At 41.1% G+C, this 21,203-nt stretch overlaps 1 protein-coding gene across 2 annotated transcripts in view; it reads left to right on the top strand.

Annotated features, from left to right (window-relative positions):
- Positions 1–233: 233 nt before the first annotated feature.
- LOC118383626 (signal transducer and activator of transcription 1-alpha/beta-like) overlaps positions 234–21,203 on the top strand; it is a 33,417-nt gene continuing 12,447 nt past the window's right edge. The window contains exons 1-38 of one of the 2 annotated variants that reach the window (XM_052499104.1): positions 234–400; positions 1,332–1,459; positions 1,691–1,835; positions 2,074–2,169; positions 2,332–2,418; positions 2,555–2,633; positions 2,733–2,830; positions 3,068–3,219; positions 3,340–3,498; positions 6,297–6,389; positions 6,495–6,554; positions 6,652–6,763; positions 7,235–7,276; positions 7,421–7,504; positions 7,621–7,719; positions 7,862–8,059; positions 9,624–9,715; positions 9,879–10,018; positions 10,511–10,699; positions 13,138–13,210; positions 13,340–13,451; positions 13,932–14,059; positions 14,281–14,425; positions 14,664–14,759; positions 14,922–15,008; positions 15,145–15,223; positions 15,323–15,414; positions 16,641–16,792; positions 16,913–17,071; positions 17,217–17,309; positions 17,415–17,474; positions 17,572–17,683; positions 18,147–18,188; positions 18,333–18,416; positions 18,522–18,620; positions 18,762–18,959; positions 20,430–20,521; positions 20,722–20,861. In XM_052499104.1, the coding sequence (XP_052355064.1) occupies positions 1,332–1,459; positions 1,691–1,835; positions 2,074–2,169; positions 2,332–2,418; positions 2,555–2,633; positions 2,733–2,830; positions 3,068–3,219; positions 3,340–3,498; positions 6,297–6,389; positions 6,495–6,554; positions 6,652–6,763; positions 7,235–7,276; positions 7,421–7,504; positions 7,621–7,719; positions 7,862–8,059; positions 9,624–9,715; positions 9,879–10,018; positions 10,511–10,699; positions 13,138–13,210; positions 13,340–13,451; positions 13,932–14,059; positions 14,281–14,425; positions 14,664–14,759; positions 14,922–15,008; positions 15,145–15,223; positions 15,323–15,414; positions 16,641–16,792; positions 16,913–17,071; positions 17,217–17,309; positions 17,415–17,474; positions 17,572–17,683; positions 18,147–18,188; positions 18,333–18,416; positions 18,522–18,620; positions 18,762–18,959; positions 20,430–20,521; positions 20,722–20,861 (4,096 nt within the window). In that variant the 5' untranslated portion in view covers positions 234–400. The remainder of the gene's footprint in view (positions 401–1,331; positions 1,460–1,690; positions 1,836–2,073; positions 2,170–2,331; positions 2,419–2,554; positions 2,634–2,732; positions 2,831–3,067; positions 3,220–3,339; positions 3,499–6,296; positions 6,390–6,494; positions 6,555–6,651; positions 6,764–7,234; positions 7,277–7,420; positions 7,505–7,620; positions 7,720–7,861; positions 8,060–9,623; positions 9,716–9,878; positions 10,019–10,510; positions 10,700–13,137; positions 13,211–13,339; positions 13,452–13,931; positions 14,060–14,280; positions 14,426–14,663; positions 14,760–14,921; positions 15,009–15,144; positions 15,224–15,322; positions 15,415–16,640; positions 16,793–16,912; positions 17,072–17,216; positions 17,310–17,414; positions 17,475–17,571; positions 17,684–18,146; positions 18,189–18,332; positions 18,417–18,521; positions 18,621–18,761; positions 18,960–20,429; positions 20,522–20,721; positions 20,862–21,203) is intronic. The other variant, XM_052499105.1, reaches the window with a different exon arrangement.

Raw genomic sequence — 21,203 nt, 5'->3', positions numbered from 1 at the left:
TCTTTATGCGTTTTCACCGACATTTATCGCATCATTAATTTTACTGACACAAAAGATCCCACCATGCGATCGAACAAAAATTATCTGTCGGGATTTATAAAATTGTCCCGAAAATTCCATCACAGCTGTCATTATAATAGTTTAATACGCATGGATGCACTAGCATAAAAATGGTGGCAAAACTGTTCAAGTGCTAGCTGGAAGGTGGAAACTCGGATGTTGTAGTTAAACACATTTCCTAGTTCTGGCAAGTATGGGGATGCTGCATAACACCGGGGGAATTCCTGAGGAAATACTTATTTCCGCACTTCGAGACTATTGTGTTTGCGATTTGTGTAGCCTACTGGCCGTACATTTTAACAGAGAAAACTGTTTTCTGTGATTTATTCCCTCATCAAAGGTAAGGCAATCCATTTTGTTAAACAGTTGGTGTTACAGCCTTTATACCAACATCCCACAAATGGACAAGGAAATTCACTTTAAACTTTATGCATATTAATTACCCGACGCATGAAACAAGTAATGACCGCGCTATGGAAACATGAAATGCTTTTAACATTTTATAAACGCCGACAGACAATTTGTTTTTTTTTAGACATGATGGGACCTTTTTTTTGTGGGCAAATAGTCTATTGGTATAGTTAATAACCATCATATCGAAGTACATTGTTGTCACATCATGATATGTTGTGTGCTCCTCCCACTACGACTCGGGAAATCATAGTTTATTAGGCAAAATAAATACATTAGGATGAGGGTCTGTTTTTGTAAGGTGATAAACTTGACGCTCCTTTCCAAAGAATATCGAGAGTCTTATTCTGGTGACATGATGATCGATGCCATGGCTGCTGTTTGACAAATAAAACAATATCGCTCTTATCCATAACAATCTCATAATGTTGGTTGCCTACCTGCACTGTATCTGCGAGCTGTTGGCTAGAACGCTTGTGCCAAGACCAGTGGGCACATTTGCTATGTAAAGCTAACGCGACAGGTTTTGTGACAAAACCATCAGTAGAGTTGAAAATGCGATGGAACCCTATTTCATTTGTATTTTTCATTCGGGTACATGAGAATGTTGCTGGAAACACATCCCATGAGAGGAAATGCCCATATTGTTTTATGCAGATTATAGAGTTAAATATTTAAATGAAAATTTGTCACAAATTGGATGGAATCCTAGCTACTGTTTGGAAATGGGGCAGAACCATTGTGTTGAGATTGAGGTCATGGGGAAGGGAGGACAATTATTCATGTTGTAGTCAGGTTCCTGTTTCTATCATAGACATACTTTTTCATAATAAGTTTACTGTTATTGCTCATTGTTCTAGATGGCCCAGTGGTGCCAGCTGAAACTTCTGGAGTCTAAATACCAGGAGCAGGTCCACCAGCTCTATGATGTCTCCTTCCCCATGGACATCAGACAGTACCTCAGCAAGTGGATTGAGAGCATCGACTGGTAAGCAAGCAGGGATGAAGACTGCAGGGAGGCTGCTGTTAGAATAGATCTTTGTATATCCATTTATTCGACTGGCATTCTCCTGTACTCTACCCTTTTCAATTATATCTGATTTTTATTGTATTTCATCTCGTTCATCCAATCTTAATTCCCCTGTGAATCCATATCTATGTAGAGATAATGTTGCTGTTCTGAGATTGATATACAGTATGTCAATGATCCAATCCATAGGGATAATGTGGCTGTTGACGAATCCCTGGCCACTGTCCGCTTCCACAATCTCCTAGCCCATCTTGATGACCAACACAGCCATTTCGCCCTGGAGAAAGACCTCCTGCGACAACACAACATCCGCAAGTTCAAGGGAAACCTACAGGTGTAGTATTATCTCAGTTACATCTTTTCAGGACAGACCTTACTGCCAGTGGCCTTCCATACTTTATTGCTTGTATGTTACAGGAATGATGAATTAAAAGTTATACATTATGTTGCTAATTTCCCCTTTTAACTCCTGAAATAGATAGATTTTGAATGAGTTGTTGATGTGGAATTTATGACCCCAATGTCAGTAAATGTTTTTTGAGTTTGTAGTAAAAAAGTACCCACTTTTCCAGGACCGCTTTCAGCAGGACCCCGTTCACTTGGCCATGATCATCTCCAGAAACCTGAAGGAGGAGCGGAGGATTCTGGCTGCTGCCAAAAGCATAGAGGTGCTCTGCATGAACTTGTATTGACATACATTGTAATGAATAAAATCACCACACGTCTTTCTCTATCCGTGCTGTCAGATATTGTAGATGATACATATCTGTATATTGGAGTGTTTACATGCTTTAACTGTGCAGTTAAATGAACAGTATTTTCCTCTTCAGACCGACAGAGAAAACACACAGACCAGCATGGTTCTGGAAAAGCAAAACCTGGACAACAAAGTCAAAGACATGAAAAACAAGGTTCAGGTGAGTTATCATTTCCATCATATACTAGATGTTGATTGTTTCCTGGTGGAACAGTTCCATCAGTGATTCACAGTACATGTTCATGCATGTCAGGTTTGCCATCTACCTGATCCAACGTGTTTATCTCACTTGCTAGGAAGCGGATCAGAATATAAAGTCTCTGGAATACCTTCAAGACGAGCATGACTTTAAGGAAAATACTCTTAAGAACAGAGGTGAGGTGTTTTATTCTCAATCTGTAATAGATCATTTATTTACAGGTCTGTGTTTCAGGTTTAGTCAGTAAGTGAATGTTTTTCCTTCTCCCACTTTAGAACATGAAATGAACGGGCTGACACCTAAACAGCTGGAACACGAGAAGCTGCAGATTGTAGAGATGTGTTTCAAGCTGAAGCTGAAGTTCAAGAGAGTGGTAAGAGGGGACATGATGAGGTTACATTTTACGATGACGTGCTGTGATTTACAAAATGCAATGACAAAAAGCATGAACAATCATGCATCAAGCACCGCTAAGAATACCATGTATCATAGTCTGTCTGAAATACTAAGAGTGTATTACCTAGTTATAACCAGCATGCTCATATTGAAGAGTAGATGACGGTTATAGAGTAAATAATAACTATACGTATGTTGTTGTCTGCCTCCACAGGAAGTGGTTGGCCAGTTGGCGGAGGTGCTCAGCATGGCCGAGGAGGTCCAATCAGACTTGATCTCAGAGGAGCTGCCTGAGTGGAAGAAGAGGCAGCAGAGCTCCTGTATTGGAGGACCACCCAACGCATGTCTGGACCAACTGCAGAACTGGTGAGGAGACTCGTTAATTATTTTGGCATCTCTTGTCTGATCAAGCAAAAAGATTAATTTAGGAACCCAACAAAATAAAGTATTGTTCTTATTCTGCTTCATCTTCTTCTTTCCCTGTAGGTTCACAGCGGTAGCAGAAAGCCTGCAGCAGGTGAGGCAGCAGCTGAAGGAGCTCCATAAACTAGCTCAGAAGTACACATACGACAACGACCCAATCAAACAGCAGAAAGGCTTCCTGGAGGGGCGGGCCCTGGCACTGTTCCAGAACCTCCTAGAACAGTGAGTGACACCACACTTGTATTCCGAAGTTAAACACCCACTCTGTTTTTTTGCTGCCGTTTTTGATAATTTAAATTAAGTAGATCTTGTAACTCCCTGGTCTTAGTATTTTGTGTTTTCTTTATTATTTTGGTTAGGCCAGGGTGTGACATGGGTTTATTATGTGGTGTGTTTTGTCTTGGGGCTTTTGTAGGTATTGGGATTGTGGTATAGTGGGGTTATCTAGAATAGTCTATGGCTGTCTGCAGTGGTTCTCAATCAGAGGCAGGTGTTTATCGTTGTCTCTGATTGGGAACCATATTTAGGCAGCCATATTCTTTGAGTGTTTCGTGGGTGATTGTTCCTGTCTCAGTGTTTGTTTGCACCAGATAAGGCTGTTTAGGTTTTGTATGGTTTGTGTTTATCTTTTATTAAAAGATGTATCGAAATGACCACGCTGCATTTTGGTCCGATCCCTGCTACACCTCCTCTTCAGAGGAAGAGGAGAAAGAAAACCGTAACAGATACATTAGAGATTTTCTTTGTTTTTACCATTTTTACATTGTAGTATAATAGTGAACACATCAAAATATGGAATCGTAGTAACCAAAAAATATATATTTTAAAAATATATTTTATATTTGAGATTCTTCAAAGTAGTCCCCCTTTGCCTTGACGACAGCTTTGCACACTCTTGGCATTCTCTCAACTAGCTTCTTAAGGAATGCTTTTCCAACAGTCTTGAAGAAGTTCCCACATATGCTGAACACCTATTGGCTGCTTTTCCTTCACTCTGCAGTCCAACTCATTGCAAACCATCTCAATTTGGTTGAGGTCAGGTGATTATGGAGGCCAGGTAACCCTAACCCTAACCCTATCACTCTCCTTCTTGGTCAAATAGCACTTACACAGCCTGGAGGTATGTTTCACATCAAAACAAATGTTATTTGTCATATGTACCGAATACAACAGGTTACAGTGAAACACCTTACAGTGAAATGCTTACTTACAAGCCCTTAACCAACAATGCAGTTTTAAGAAAAATATGTGTAAAGTAAAACATTTATGTAAAGATTCAGAAATAAAAGTAACAATTTAAGAGCAGCAGTAAAATAACAATACCGAGGCTATATACAGGGGGTACCGGTACAGAGTCAATGTGCGTTGGCACCGGTTAGTTGTGGGTAGATTTATAAGAACTATGCATAAATAAACAATAGCAGCAGCATCAAAGGGGGGGGCAATGCAAGTGCAAATGATAATCCCTCTTAAGAACAAACCAGATGGGATGGCAGATAGCGCTGCAGAATCCTGTGATAGCCATGCTGGGTAAGTGTCCCTTGAATTTGAAATAAATCACAGATAGTGTCACCAGCAAAGCACCATCACACCTCCTCCTCCATGCTTCACTGTGGGAACAAAACATGCGGAGATCATACTTTCACCTACTCTGTGTCTCATAAAAACACATCAGTTGGATCCAAAAATTGCACATTTGGACTCATCAGACCAAAGGACAGATGGTACCTGTCTAATGTCCATTGCTCGTCTTGCAAGTCTCTTCTTATTATTGGTGTCCTTTAGTAATGGTTTCTTTGCAGCAATTCGACCATGAAGGCCTGATTCACGCAGTCTCCTCTGAATAGTTGATGTTGCGATGTCTGTTTTTTGAACTCTGTAAAGCATTTATTTTGGCTGCAATCTGAGGTGAAGTTAACTCTAATGAACTTATCCTCTGCAGCAGAGGTAACTCTGGGTCTTCCTTTCCTGTGGCGGTCCTCATGAGAGCCAGTTTCATCATACCGCTTGATGGTTTTTGCGACTGTGTTTGAAGAAACTTTCAAAGGTCTTGAAATGTTCCGTATTGGCTGTTAAAGTAATGATGGTGTCATGCCCTGACCTGAGTATTCTTTGTTTTCTTTACATATTTTGGTTTGGTCAGGGTGTGACGAGGGTGGTATGTGTGTTTTTGTCTCATCTAGGGTTTTGTATGTCTAGGTGTGTGTGTCTAGTCTTGGCATTTTGTAGGTCTATGGTGGTCTGGATTGGTTCCCAATCAGAGGCAGCTGTTTATCGTTGTCTCTGATTGGGGAACCTATTCAGGTTGCCATTTTCCAGTTTGGGTTTGTGGGTTATTGTCTATGTGATGTTGCATCTTTGCACTCAGTTTTGATCGTCGTCACGTTGGTCTTGTTAGTGTACTTCGTGTTTTTTCGTCTTTCATTAAAAAGATGTATTCACATCACGCTGTGCTTTGGTCTCCTCACTACGACGATTGTGACAGATGGACTTTCATTTCTCTTTGCTTATTTGATCTGTTTTTGCCATAATATGGACTTGGTCTTTTACCAAATAGGGCTATCTTCTGTATACACAACTGATTGGCTCAAACACATTAAAGAAGGAAAGACATTTCACAAATTAACTTAAGAAGGCACACCTGTTAATCTAAATGCATTCCAGGTGACTACCTCATGAAGCTGGTTGAGAGAATGCCAAGTGTGTGCAAAGCTGTCATCTAGGCAAAGGGTGGCTACTTTGAAGAATCTTAAATATAAAATATATTGATATGTTTAACACTTTTTTGGTTACCACATGATTCCATATGTGTTTTTTTCATAGTTATGTCTTAAGTATTTTTCTACAATGTAGAAAACAGTAAAAATAAAGAAAACCCTTGAATGAGTAGGTGTGTCCAAACTTTTGACTGGTACTGTATATATTATGTATAAGCTGGAAGTAGAAACCAAAGTGTTGTTTCTATGCCTCTATGTAGTATATCACCTCCAAATTCCTTGTGTCTCTGTGGTGTGTCTTAGTTCCTTGGTGGTAGAGAGACAGCCCTGCATGCTCACACATCCACAGAGACCTCTGGTGCTGAAGACACAGGTGCCGTTCACTGTCAAGCTCAGGTAAGCACAAACACAACAGCACCTCCCATCTGTAGTTCCTCCCATCTGTAGTTCCTATGGATCTGTCCAGACCTGGTTAAGTTTTGATTTGTATTTCCTCTCTAGATTTCTTGTGAAACTCCAGGAATTCAACTATCAACTCAAAGTGAAAGCTTTGTTTGATAAGTAAGTAAAGGAGTGTGGTGTTATTTTGTCCTGCTCTTGAATTTGTGATGTGAATACATAACTAAAGGGGGAATGCACGTTTTTCTTTTCTCTCCAGGGACGTTACAGAAAATAAAGGGTTTCGTAAGTTCAACATCTTGGGTACCAACACAAAAGTTATGACTATGGAGGAGTCAAATGGAAGCTTGGCTGCAGAGTTTTTCCCTTTGGTAAGCTAGCACCATTTACAAATGGCATACAGGGCACTACGTCTGAATGAGTTGTCCCATTTGTCCATTTGGACCTGCACTGTCATCACTCTTTACAGCAGGGTTTCCCAACTGACGGTCATTTTATTTGGAGGTCAAGTGGCGGTCAAGGTGTATTTATTTTTTACTGTAAAAACACCAGCAACTGAGCTCCAAGTGATTTTAATTTTGGAAATCTGTTCCAAAGTATTCCCACGCATATTAAAGAAATATATGTGACCGTATACAAATGTAAGCAAGGTTTGATATGATTGTGTTATAGTCAAATATGATATCTGTTTGGGCTTCTTGCGGTAAGTTTGTAGTCTACAAATGATTTGAAATTATGTTCCGGCACCCTGACCATCCTCTCAAGAAAATATCGGCCTGCAGCTGAATCTACAGTAGTTGATGATCCCTGCTTTACAGTTTTATTCTTTGATCTCGACACAGAGACTGCAAGAGCAGAGAGTGACTGGAAGAGGAAAGAAAGAGGTAAGAGACTTAAGAGAGCTTGTTTCTGATTGGTCCTAATGGGCTATAATGACCATGTAATCTGTACAGTATTTGTGAATTTCATGATTAGTATTAAATACATTCTGGTGCGGATTATGTTTCTGTCTGACCATGTTATTCCAGGGGCCTCTCATTGTGACAGAGGAGCTGCACTGCATCTGCTTTGAGTCGGAACTCCGCCAGTCAGGTCTGGAAATCAAACTAGAGGTAAGTGATCTGAAATATAGAGATTCAGGCCTACACTCTCATTTTTATGAGGTCCAACAGCGCTCTGGCCTTATTTAATTTGCCTTTGATTTAGTCTGGCCTCTGGTCCTTTTTAGACCATCTCCCTGCCCATTGTGGTCATCTCCAACTGCAGCCAGCTGCCCAGTGGCTGGGCCTCCATCCTGTGGTACAACATGCTGACCAGCGAGCCCCAGGTAGTCTTCTCTCAAGGTTCCTTCCTCCTGGGAGTTTTTCCTTGCCTTGAAGGTGTTTTGCTGGCTTACTGTCAAACACTTCATGACAACATTTGATTTAAAAATGAGTTTTTAAATAAATATGATTGATTTGTTGGAACAGGACCTGGAGTTCTTCCTGAACCCTCCGGCAGTGTCCTGGGGTCAGCTATCTGAGGTGCTGAGCTGGCAGTTTTCCTCTGTCACCAAGAGGGGGCTCAATGATGAGCAGCTAGGCATGCTGGCTGACAAACTACTGGGCCAGAAAGCACAGAGGAATCCTGAGGGCCTTATCTCCTGGACCATGTTTGCTGCTGTCAAGGTAGGTTAGGATTACAGTACACAGAATATTTGGTCCCAATTTAAACCAAGTACAACTGATAAAGGATTTATATACTGTAGCATAAACACTACATAAATGATCTAAGTGTATATCATACTCTTTTTAAATGGTGTAGAAAAGGTGATGTAACCATTCCCAACGTAGTGGGACTTGCCAAATGTTTATAAGCCATTTATAGAATATGACATGCACATATAGATGATTTGTGAAGCATTTACAGTGCATTTGGAAAGTATTTTTGCGTTACAAGACAAATAAATCACCCATGTCACACCCTGGCCTGACCAAAATAATAAAGAAAACACAGAATACTAATGCCAGGGCGTGACAGGGTCTTCCTTTCCTGTGGCGGTCCTCATGAGAGCCAGTTTCATCATAACGCTTTGATGGTTTTGTGACGGCACTTGAAGAAACTTTCAAAGTTCTTGAAATGTTCCATATTGACTGACCTTCATGTCTTAAAGTAATGATGGACTGCCATTTCTCTTTGCTTATTTAAGCTGTTCTTGCCATAATATAGACTTGGTCTTTTACCAAATAGGGCTATCTTCTGTTGGAAGGTGAACCTTGTCACAACAAAACTGATAGGTTCAAACGCATGAACATCTGCTCCAGAGACTGGGGTGAAGGTTCACCTTCCAACAGGACAACGATCCTAAGCACACAGCCAAGACAACGCAGGAGTGGCTTCAGGTCAAGTCTCTGTGTTTTAACCAAGAAGACTCTAGTCTGTAATCACTGCCAAAGGTGCTTCAACAAAGTTCTGACTTTCTAAACTTGAAAATATGAAATATCCTTATTCATGTCACTGAGTGAGAGAGAGGGGAATGTAGAACATTTACATTCTGTCAGAATACATTACTGTTAGACATCAGGGATCCTATGGGAAGGAGAAGGGCCACAGTCGGTTACAAGTCAACAGGACAGCCGTGAGTTGGGGAGGAGTGAGGAATTTGTGCCGTGGTCAGGACAGATATCACTAATGTTTTGTCTAGTTTAAGACATGTATTGGCTGTCCAGATGTGTCAGGAGGAGGCTCAGTATACGAGGAAGGTTTAAATACCAGTGCTTGTGTAAATATATGTATTGGTCTGTTCAGCTGTCTGACTCAGTGGGTGAATAAACTTGGTTTGAGCTTTACTAATCGGCCATGAGATTTTACTCTTTATTTAGATCGTAACAGTACTGAGTAAAGGGTCTCAATACTTATGTAAATGTGACATTTCAGTTTTTTTCTTTTAGATAAATTAGCAAAAATGTCTGCAAACCTGTTTTTGCTTTGTCATTATAGGGTATTGTGTGTCGATTGATGAGGGGAAAAAACTATTGAATCAATTTTAGAATAAGGCTGTCGTGTAACAATGTGGAATAGTCAAGGGTTCTAAATACTTTCCGAATGCGCTGTATGTAGTGCTTATGAAGCCTATGTATTCTATATAAAGCCTTTTAGAAGTTGTACTTTGTTTAAAATATTTACAGTTCACAAAGATATATATATATATAAGGAGGACATTGAGTAAGTGCTCCCTTGTGTCAACTACAGAGCCTCCGTGAGAAGAGCTTTCCCTTCTGTCTGTGGATCGAAGACATCCTGGACCTCATCAAGAGACATCTGCTGTCCCTGTGGAATGATGGGTGAGTTTTTCTTTACTCTTTTTGGGATTGACAATTACAAAAGCAAATAACTAGTGCTCTTTTAGGGATGACATATTAGCTGAATGGCTACATCTGGCACATTGACAGCCATGATGAACAATGTGCATTGTAAAGAAGTGTTGCTTGTTCTCTCCCACTACAGTTGCATCCTGGGCTTTGTGAGTAAGGAGAGGTCAAAGGCCATGCTGACTGGGAAGTGTCCAGGCACGTTCCTGCTGCGCTTCAGTGAGAGTAGCAGAGACGGAGCCATCACATTCACTTGGGTGGAACACGACCTAAACGGTGAGTAGCACACATGCGCATTTACAACTAAAGGTGCTATATTTGAATCTGTGTTTTTTATTTATTTTTATTTCACCTTTATTTTAGCAGGGTGGATTCCACCAAAAATACATTCATAAAAAACAAGCACCTTTCTCAACAAAGAGTTCCTCAACCAACAACCTGAATTGCCCAAAGGGCACCAATGCATCCAACTGTAGATTATTTTCAAGATGGTTCCATAAATGAGGTGTGAATCAACTAAAAGCAGTTTTATCCTAAATCTGTAGTGACAGAAGGAATTAACCATCCCTGTGACGGAGTATGGTATCTCATATTCTATATGTTAGGTAAATGCAGTTTTGTTTGTTGCAAAAGGGCTTTATAAATTAACAGAATGCAATGTTTTGACCAATGCGATCTCAAAGAGGGTCAGCCTACTTTCAGATAGAGAATGCAAAGATGAATGCTAAACCTGTCGCCAGTGATATACCTGTCACCCATGTTCCACAGATAAGCCTGTATTCCATGCAGTGGAGCCCTACACCAAGAAGGAGCTGTCTGGCGTCGCTCTGCCTGACATCGTCCGAACCTACAAGGTGATGGCAGCTGAGAACATCCCAGAGAACCCACTCCGTTTCCTCTACCCAGACATCCCCAAAGACAAGTCCTTCGGGAAGTACTACACCAGGGCCTCTGAGGGTAAGCAGCCAGCGACCCTTTTGTTTCAAATCCTATATTATTTACAAGGTCTCGTGAGAAGGTCACCTGTGACTGTGAGGTAAAAAGTAAAAAAATATATGGAATAAATAGGATTTAACTGTTATTTCCTTTTTTTTGTTATTTTGTTCATGATGCTTTCCTAAATCTCTCACATGCATTTCAGACACCTCAAACCATATTTTGTTTAGATTTATTTTTGGCCATGTATGAATGTTTTATTCAATGTGTTTCTATGGGCTAATAGCAGTAAGGCCAAATTCAGTCTTTCATCAAATAATTTGTATGTATTTTTTGGCACTACCTACAAGGTTCCTAAAACTCAATCAAATAGCTTAATGGTCCATCTTATGACCATAATAAAACAATTCCATATGTTAGCTTTGTAGATATCGCCTTAGACTCCTAGGGGTTCAGCTTGTGGGCGTCATAGAGCAAAACTGCTGACCCGTTCGTGTGAGTCTCAGCTTTCCATAATGGGGTCACTCCGCTGTAGAGCTGCCTGATTCCACCGCAGATGGGGTAAACCGAAACCGTCTCTAGGTTGAACAGACAGATTAGTTTTCCACGCGGGCACAGACATCGACTCTAGGCATATATCAAATATAAGTGTTTACAAAATAATAATAAGACATGATAGATTTCACATTATACAATGCTCAAAAAAATAAAGGGAACACTTAAACAACACAATGTAACTCCAAGGAAGCAACACTGATTGACAATACATTTCACATGCTGTTGTGCAAATGGAATAGACAACAGGTGGAAATTATAGGCAATTAGCAAGACACCCCCAATAAAGGAGTGGTTCTGCAGGTGGTGACCACAGACCACTTCTCAGTTCCTATGCTTCCTGGCTGATGTTTTGGTCACTTTTGAATGCTGGCGATGCTTTCACTCTAGTGGTAGCATGAGACGGAGTCTACAACCCACACAAGTGGCTCAGGTAGTGCAGCTCATCCAGGATGGCACATCAATGCGAGCTGTGGCAAGAAGGTTTGCTGTGTCTGTCAGCGTAGCGCCTCCATGCTCTGGACACTATCAGGAGACAGGCCAGTACATCAGGAGACGTGGAGGAGGCCGTAGGAGGGCAACAACCCAGCAGCAGGACCGCTACCTCCGCCTTTGTGCCATGAGGAGCAGGAGGAGCACTGACAGAGCCCTGCAAAGTGACCACCAGCAGGCCACAAATGTACACGTGTCTGCTCAAACGGTCAGAAACAGACTCCATGAGGGTGGTATATGAGGGCCCGTCGTCCACAGGTGGGGGTTGTGCTTACAGCCCAACACTGTGCAGGACGTTTGGCATTTGCCAGAGAACACCAAGATTGGCAAATTCGCCACTGGCGCCCTGTGCTCCTCACAGATGAAAGCAGGTTCACACTGAGCACATGTGACAGACGTGACAGCGTCTGGAGACACCGTGGAAAATGTTCTGCGACCTGCAACATCCTCCAGCATGACCGGTTTGGCTGTGGGACAGTCATGGTGTGGGGTGGCATTTCTTTGGGGGGCCGCAAAGCCCTCCATGTGCTCGCCAGAGGTCGCCTGACTGCCAGTAGGTACCGAGATGAGATCCTCAGACCCCTTGTGAGACCATATGCTGGTGCAGTTGGCCCTGGGTTCCTCCTAATGCAAGACAATGCTAGACCTCATGTGGCTGGAGTGTGTCAGCAGTTCCTGCAAGAGGAAGGCATTGATGCTATGGACTGGCTCGCCCGTTCCCCAGACCTGAATCCAATTGAGCACATCTGGGACATCATGTCTCGCTCCATCCACCAACGTGGCGTTGCACCACAGACTGTCCAGGAGTTGGCGGATGCTTTAGTCCAGGTCTGGGAGGAGATCCCTCAGGAGACCATCCGCCACCTCATCAGGAGCATGCCCAGGCGTTGTAGGGAGGTCATACAGGCACGTGGGGGGCACACACACTACTGAGCCTCATTTTGACTTGTTTTAAGGACATTACATCAAAGTTGGATCAGCCTGTAGTGTGGTTTTCCACTTTCATTTTGAGTGTGACTCCAAATCCAGACCTCCATGGGTTGATAAATTTGATTTCCATTGATTTTATTGTCAGTACATTCAACTATGTAAAGAAAAAAATATTTAATACGAATATTTCATTCATTCAGATCTAGGATGTGTTATTTTAGTGTTCCCTTTATTTTTTTGAGCAGTGTAGAATTATAGGAATAAAAAATCTGATGTTGGTCAGAAAATAGAAGTGATACGCTTAGGCATTCTATTTCTGTTTAAAATCCCCTCAATGACCATGGTGTCTGGTAAACATTTGGGGATGTTTATTATGAACAACACTAGGGATGCACAATATATTAGTGAGCATTTACTTTGAGAGGTTTTGTTCATAATAAACATCCCCAATTGTCCATCTGGTCCACCATTTTGTTTTTCAGCATCAGAGCCCATGGATGTGGAGAGTCCTACCGACACAGGATACGTAAAGACTGATATCATATCAGTGTCAGTGTAAGTTTAGAGAAGGCTACCCTTCCTGTTACTTAATCTGTAACAGGAAGGCATGTTATTTGCAATGTTCTGGTTTGGGTATAATCCATAATCTGACTTATTGCCCCTTATTTTTGCAATGTGTTTTAGTGACCCATCTAGACAGCAAGACGAGATGATGCTCATGTTGCCAGAAGAGCTGAAAAGTGGACCAGTGCCCCATTGTTTGAGTGGAAGTCCTAAGAATATTGATACTGCTGTGGTAAGTTACATAATGTATTTAACTAGGCAAGTCCGTTAACAACCAATTCTTATCTTATAATAATGGCCCACCGGGGAACAGTGGGTTAACTGCCTTGTCAGCTCCGGGATTCGATCCAGTGATCCAGGTGAGTGCAGGTTGTGGTATATTGTATATCTTAAATGAATGCCTACATTCAGATATAGATCTCTCTGTTCAATATCACTTCACCTTCTGTTCAATATCACTTCACGCATCCCTGGGGGGAGATTGAATGTAAGGATTCAAATCTGTCACAAATTGGATGGTAAACCTAGCTACTGTTTGGAAATGGGGCAGAACCATTGTGTTGACATTGAGGTCATGGGGAAGGGAGGACAACAAGCTGATGCATGCCAGGCATATAAAGGTGAATTATTATTCATGTTGTAGTCAAGTTCCTGTTTCTATCATAGACATACTTTTTCATAATAAGTTTACTGTTATTGCTCATTGTTCTAGATGGCCCAGTGGTGCCAGCTGAAACTTCTGGAGTCTAAATACCAGGAGCAGGTCCACCAGCTCTATGATGACTCCTTCCCCATGGACATCAGACAGTACCTCAGCAAGTGGATTGAGAGCATCGACTGGTAAGCAAGCAGGGATGAAGGCTGCTGTTATAATGGATATACAAAGATCTATTCTATTTGACTGGTATTCTACTGTACTCTACCCTTTTCAATAATATCTGTATTTTATTATATTTCATCTTGTTCATCCAATCTTAATTCCCCTGTGAATCCATATCTATGTAGAGATAATGTTGCTGTTCTGAGATTTATATACGGTATGTCAATGATCCAATCCATAGGGATAATGTGGCTGTTGACGAATCCCTGGCCACTGTCCGCTTCCACAATCTCCTAGCCCATCTTGATGACCAACACAGCCATTTCGCCCTGGAGAAAGACCTCCTGCGACAACACAACATCCGCAAGTTCAAGGGAAACCTACAGGTGTAGTATTATCTCAGTTACATCTTTTCAGGACAGACCTTACTGCCAGTGGCCTTCCATACTTTATTGCTTGTATGTTACAGGAATGATTAATTAAAAGTTGTACATTATGTTGCTAATTTCCCCTTTTAACTCTTGAAATAGATTGATTTTGAATGAGTTGTTGATGTGGAATTTATGACCCCAATGTCAGTAAATGTTTTTTGAGTTTGTAGTAAAAAAGTACCCACTTTTCCAGGACCGCTTTCAGGAGGACCCCGTTCACTTGGCCATGATCATCTCCAGAAACCTGAAGGAGGAGCGGAGGATTCTGGCTGCTGCCAAAAGCATAGAGGTGCTCTGCATGAACTTGTATTGACATACATTGTAATTAATAAAATCACCACACGTCTTTCTCTATCCGTGCTGTCAGATATTGTACATGATACATATCTGTATATTGGAGTGTTTACATGCTTTAACTGTGCAGTTAAATGAACAGTATTTTCCTCTTCAGACCGACAGAGAAAACACACAGACCAGCATGGTTCTGGAAAAGCAAAAGCTGGACAACAAAGTCAAAGACATGAAAAACAAGGTTCAGGTGAGTTATCATTTCCATCATATACTAGATGTTGATTGTTTCCTGGTGGAACAGTTCCATCAGTGATTCACAGTACATGTTCATGCATGTCAGGTTTGCCATCTACCTGATCCAACGTGTTTATCTCACTTGCTAGGAAGCGGATCAGAATATAAAGTCTCTGGAATACCTTCAAGACGAGCATGACTTTAAGGAAAATACTCTTAAGAACAGAGGTGAGGTGTTTTATTCTCAATCTGTAATAGATAATTTATTTACAGGTCTGTGTTTCAGGTTTAGTCAGTAAGTGAATGTTTTTCCTTCTCCCACTTTAGAACATGAAATGAACGGGCTGACACCTAAACAGCTGGAACACGAGAAGCTGCAGATTGTAGAGATGTGTTTCAAGCTGAAGTTCAAGAGAGCGGTAAGAGGGGTCATGATGGGTCACGATTAGAGGTCGACCGATTAATCAGCAAGGCCAATTAATTAGGGACGATTTCAAGTTTTCATAACAATTGGCCTTTTTGGGTGCCGATTATGGCCGATTACATTGCAATCCACGAGGAGATTGCGTGGCAGGCTGACCACCTGTTTCGCGAGTGCAGCATCAAAAGGACCTTGTGGCTACAAGGAGCCAAGGTAAGTTGCTAGCGAGCATTAGTTTATGAGATAAGTTTATCCATCTTCACATAATCACTAGTTAACTACACATGGTTTATGATATTACTAGGTTAACTAGCTTGTCCTGCGTTGCGTATAATCAAAGCCGTCCCTATTAATTTATCATCGAATCACAGCCTACTTCAACTTTGACAAACAGGTGATTTAACAAAAGCACATCTGTGAGAAATGCACAATCGTTGCACAAATGTACCTAACCATAAACATCAATGCCTTCATTAAAATCAATACACAGAAGTATATATTTAAACCTGCATGTTTTGTTAATACTGCCTGCTAACATGCATTTATTTTAACTAAGGAAATTGTTTCCCTTCTCTTGCGTTCAGTGCAAGCAGAGTCATGGCACAGGCAACAGTTTTGGCCTTAGCATTTCTTCCTAACAAAGACCATAATTAATTTGTCAGAATTTTACATAATTATGTCAGAATTTTACATAATTATGACATAACATTGAAGGTTGTGCAATGTAACAGCAATATTTAGACTTAGAGTTGCCATCCGTTTGATAAAATACGGAACGGTTCCGTATTTCACTTAAATAATCAACGTTTTTTTGTTTTCGAAATGATTGTTTCCGGATTTGACAATACTAATGACCAAAGGCTCGTATTTCTGTGTGTCTATGATTTGATAGAGCAGTCTGACTGAGCGGTGGTAGGCAACAGCAGGCTCGTAAGCATTAATTCAAACAGCAATTTACTGCGTTTGCCAGCAGCTCTTAGCAATGCTTGAAGCACAGCGCTGTTTATGACTTCAAGCCTATCAACTCCCGAGATTAGGTTGGCCATACTTAAGCGCCTATTAGAACATCCAATAGTCAAAGGTATATGAAATACAAATGATATAGAGAGAAATAGTCGACTAAGAGTGTATTACCTAGTTATAACCAGCATGCTCATATTGAAGAGTAGATGACGGTTATAGAGTAAATAATAACAATACGTATGTTGTTGTCTGCCTCCACAGGAAGTGGTTGGCCAGTTGGCGGAGGTGCTCAGCATGGCCGAGGAGGTCCAATCAGACTTGATCTCAGAGGAGCTGCCTGAGTGGAAGAAGAGGCAGCAGAGCTCCTGTATTGGAGGACCACCCAACGCATGTCTGGACCAACTGCAGAACTGGTGAGGAGACTAGTTAATTATTTTGGCATCTCTTGTCTGATCAAGCAAAAAGATGAATTTAGGAACCCAACAAAATAAAGTATTGTTCTTATTCTGCTTCATCTTCTTCTTCCCCTGTAGGTTCACAGCGGTAGCAGAAAGCCTGCAGCAGGTGAGGCAGCAGCTGAAGGAGCTCCATAAACTAGCTCAGAAGTACACATACGACAACGACCCAATCAAACAGCAGAAAGGCTTCCTGGAGGGGCGGGCCCTGGCACTGTTCCGGAACCTCCTAGAACAGTGAGTGACACCACACTTGTATTCCGAAGTTAAACACCCACTCTGTTTTTTGCTGCCGTTTTTGATAATTTAAATTGTATATATATATGCGCCTCTATACAGTATATCACCTCAAAATTCCTTGTGTCTCTGTGGTGTGTCTTAGTTCCTTGGTGGTAGAGAGACAGCCCTGTATGCCCACATATCCACAGAGACCTCTGGTGCTGCAGACAAAGATGCAGTTCACTGTCAAGCTCAGGTAAGCACAAACACAACAGCACCTCCCATCTGTAGTTCCTCCCATCTGTAGTTCCTATGGATCTGTCCAGACCTGGTTAAGTTTTGATTTGTATTTCCTCTCTAGATTTCTTGTGAAACTCCAGGAATTCAACTATCAACTCAAAGTGAAAGCTTTGTTTGACAAGTAAGTAAAGGAGTGTGGTGTTATTTTGTCCTGCTCTTGAATTTGTGATGTGAATACATAACTAAAGGGGGAATGCACGTTTTTCTTTTCTCTCCAGGGACGTTACAGAAAATAAAGGGTTTCGTAAGTTCAACATCTTGGGCACCAACACAAAAGTTATGACTATGGAGGAGTCAAATGGAAGCTTGGCTGCAGAGTTTTTCCCTTTGGTAAGCTAGCACCATTTACAAATGGCATACAGGGCACTACGTCTGAATGAGTTGTCCCATTTGTCCATTTGGACCTGCACTGTCATCACTCTTTACAGCAGGGTTTCCCAACTGACGGTCATTTTATTTGGAGGTCAAGTGGCGGTCAAGGTGTATTTTTATTTATTTTTTACTGTAAAAACACCAGCAAATTTTAACTTTGGAAATCTGTTCCAAAGTATTCCCACGCATAATAAAGAAATATATGTGACCGTATACAAATGTAAGCAAGGTTTGATATGATTGTGTTATAGTCAAATATGATATCTGTTTGGGCTTCTTGCGGTAAGTTTGTAGTCTACAAATGATTTGTAATTATGTTCCGGCACCCTGACCATCCTCTCAAGAAAATATCGGCCTGCAGCTGAATCTACAGTAGTTGATGATCCCTGCTTTACAGTTTTATTCTTTGATCTCGACACAGAGACTGCAAGAGCAGAGAGTGACTGGAAGAGGAAAGAAAGAGGTAAGAGACCTAAAATAGCTTGTTTCTGATTGGTCCTAATGGGCTATAATGACCATGTAATCTGTACAGTATTTGTGAATTTCATGATTAGTATTAAATACATTCTGGTGCGGATTATGTTTCTGTCTGACCATGTTATTCCAGGGGCCTCTCATTGTGACAGAGGAGCTGCACTGCATCTGCTTTGAGTCGGAACTCCGCCAGTCAGGTCTGGAAATCAAACTAGGGGTAAGTGATCTGAAATATAGAGATTCAGGCCTACACTCTCATTTTTATGGCGCTCTGGCCTTATTTATTTGCCTTCGATTTAGTCTGGCCTCTGGTCCTTCTTAGACCATCTCCCTGCCCATTGTGGTCATCTCCAACTGCAGCCAGCTGCCCAGTGGCTGGGCCTCCATCCTGTGGTACAACATGCTGACCAGCGAGCCCCAGGTAGTCTTCTCTCAAGGTTCCTTCTTCCTAGGGAGTTTTTCCTTGCCTTGAAGGTGCTTTGCTGGCTTACTGTCAAACACTTTGTGACAACTTGATTTTAAAATGAGTTTTTAAATAAATATGATTGATTTGTTGGAACAGGACCTGGAGTTCTTCCTGAACCCTCCGGCAGTGTCCTGGGGTCAGCTATCTGAGGTGCTGAGCTGGCAGTTTTCCTCTGTCACCAAGAGGGGGCTCAATGATGAGCAGCTAGGCATGCTGGCTGACAAACTACTGGGTCAGAAAGCACAGAGGAATCCTGAGGGCCTTATCTCCTGGACCATGTTCGGTGCTGTCAAGGTAGGTTAGGATTACAGTACACAGAATATTTGGTCCCAATTTAAACAAAGTACAACTGATAAAGGATTTATATACTGTAGCAAACATAAATGCTTCATAAACACTACATAAATGCTTCACAAATCATCTAAGTGTATATAATGCTCTTTAACCTCTTGGTCTTACCTGGCACGCAGGCGTCCCATCTAGAGCTCTGGAAATGCAAATGCGCTACGCTAAATGCTAATAGTATTAGTTAAAACTCAAACGTTCATTAAAAAAATACACATGCAGGGTATTGAATTAAAGCTACACTCGTTGTGAATCCAGGCAACAAGTCAGATTTTTAAAATGCTTTTCGGCGAAAGCATGAGAAGCTATTATCTGATAGCATGTAACGCCCCAAAAGACCCGCAGGGGACGTAAACAAAATAATTAGCATAGTCGTCGCTACACAAACCGCACAAATAAAATATAAAACATTCATTACCTTTGACCATCTTTTTTGTCGGCACTCCTAGATGTCCCATAATCACTATTGGGTCTTTTTTTCGATTAAATCGGTCCATATATAGCCTAGATATCGATCTATGAAGACTGTGTGATAAACGGAAAAAAATAGCGTTTCATAACGTAACGTCATTTTTTAAAATTCAAAAAGTCGACGATGAACTTTCACAAAACACTTCGAAATACTTTTGTAATGCAACTTTAGGTATTAGTACACGTTAATAAGCAATAAAATTAATCAGGAGGCGATGTCAATTATATAGGTGTCTGTTTTGAAAAAATGTCTTGGAGAGAGCTCGACCAAAACATCCGGTCGGAGACCGGAGGGAATCGATTCCCTTGATTCGGTTAGACCAAGAATCAATTGCGAATCAAATGATAAGACTCTAGACAACGTGTGGAAGCTGTAGGCACTGCAACCTCAGCCTCATTTAATTCGATTCACTTTGAACAATTCCTTAAAGACGCGGATGGATATTTTTTTTCCATTTTCAGTGATCAGATATTCCTGCACTTTTCGATGAAACACACGTTCTGTTATAGTCACAGCCGTGATTTAACCAGTTTTATAAACGTCTGAGTGTTTTCTATCCACACATACTAATCATATGCATATACTATATTCCTGGCCTGAGTAGCAGGGCGCTGAAATGTTGCGCGATTTTTAACAGAATGTTTGAAAAAGTAGAGGGTCGACTTAACAGGTTAAAGGGGGAAAAAACAACTCCCACTGTAGGAGTCTGTCTTGTCAAATGTGACATAATGTCCTATGCATGTTTATACACCATTTATAGAGTATGACATACACTTGAAGATGATTTGTGAAGCCTTTATGTATGCTTATATAAATCCTTTTATAAGTTGTACTTTGTTTAAATTATTTACAGTTCACAAAGATATATATATATATATATATATATATATATATATATATATATATATATATATAAGGAGGACATTGAGTAAGTGTGTCAACTACAGAGCCTCCGTGAGAAGAGCTTTCCCTTCTGTCTGTGGATCGAAGACATCCTGGACCTCATCAAGAGACATCTGCTGTCCCTGTGGAATGATGGGTGAGTTTTTCTTTACTCTTTTTGGAATTGACAATTACAAAAGCAAATAACTAGTGCTCTTTTAGGGATGACATATTAGCTGAATGGCTACATCTGGCACATTGACAGCCATGATGAACAATGTGCATTGTCCCTGCCTACTAAAACAAATACAGTAATGTAAGTAATAAAGAAATGTTGCTTGTTCCCTCCCACTACAGTTGCATCCTGGGCTTTGTGAGTAAGGAGAGGGCAAAGGCCATGCTGACTGGGAAGTGTCCAGGCACGTTCCTGCTGCGCTTCAGTGAGAGTAGCAGAGACGGAGCCATCACATTCACTTGGGTGGAACACGACCTATACGGTGAGTAGCACACATGCGCACGGACACACACTGTAGCCATTTACAATTTAAAGGTGTTATAATTCAATCTATGTTTGTTTATTTTCGTTTTTATTCTAGCAGAGTGGATTACTGGGTGGAATCCAGAAGGCAGCATGGGAGTATAGGAAAACACTACACTAAATTCTCAATAAAGAGGTCCTCAACCAACAAACTGAATTGCCCAAAAGGGACCAAATCAAACTTGATTTGTCACATGCGTCAAATACAACAAGTGTAGACCTTACCCTGAAATGCTTACTTATAAGCCCTTAACCAACAGTGCAGTTCTAGAAGAGTTAAGAAAATATTTACCAAATAAAC

This window comes from Oncorhynchus keta, chromosome 37 (assembly GCF_023373465.1).
Source record: "Oncorhynchus keta strain PuntledgeMale-10-30-2019 chromosome 37, Oket_V2, whole genome shotgun sequence".
NCBI lineage: Eukaryota > Metazoa > Chordata > Actinopteri > Salmoniformes > Salmonidae > Oncorhynchus > Oncorhynchus keta.
Note: the sequence above shows the minus strand (reverse complement) of the source record. Positions and strands in the feature narration are given on the sequence as shown.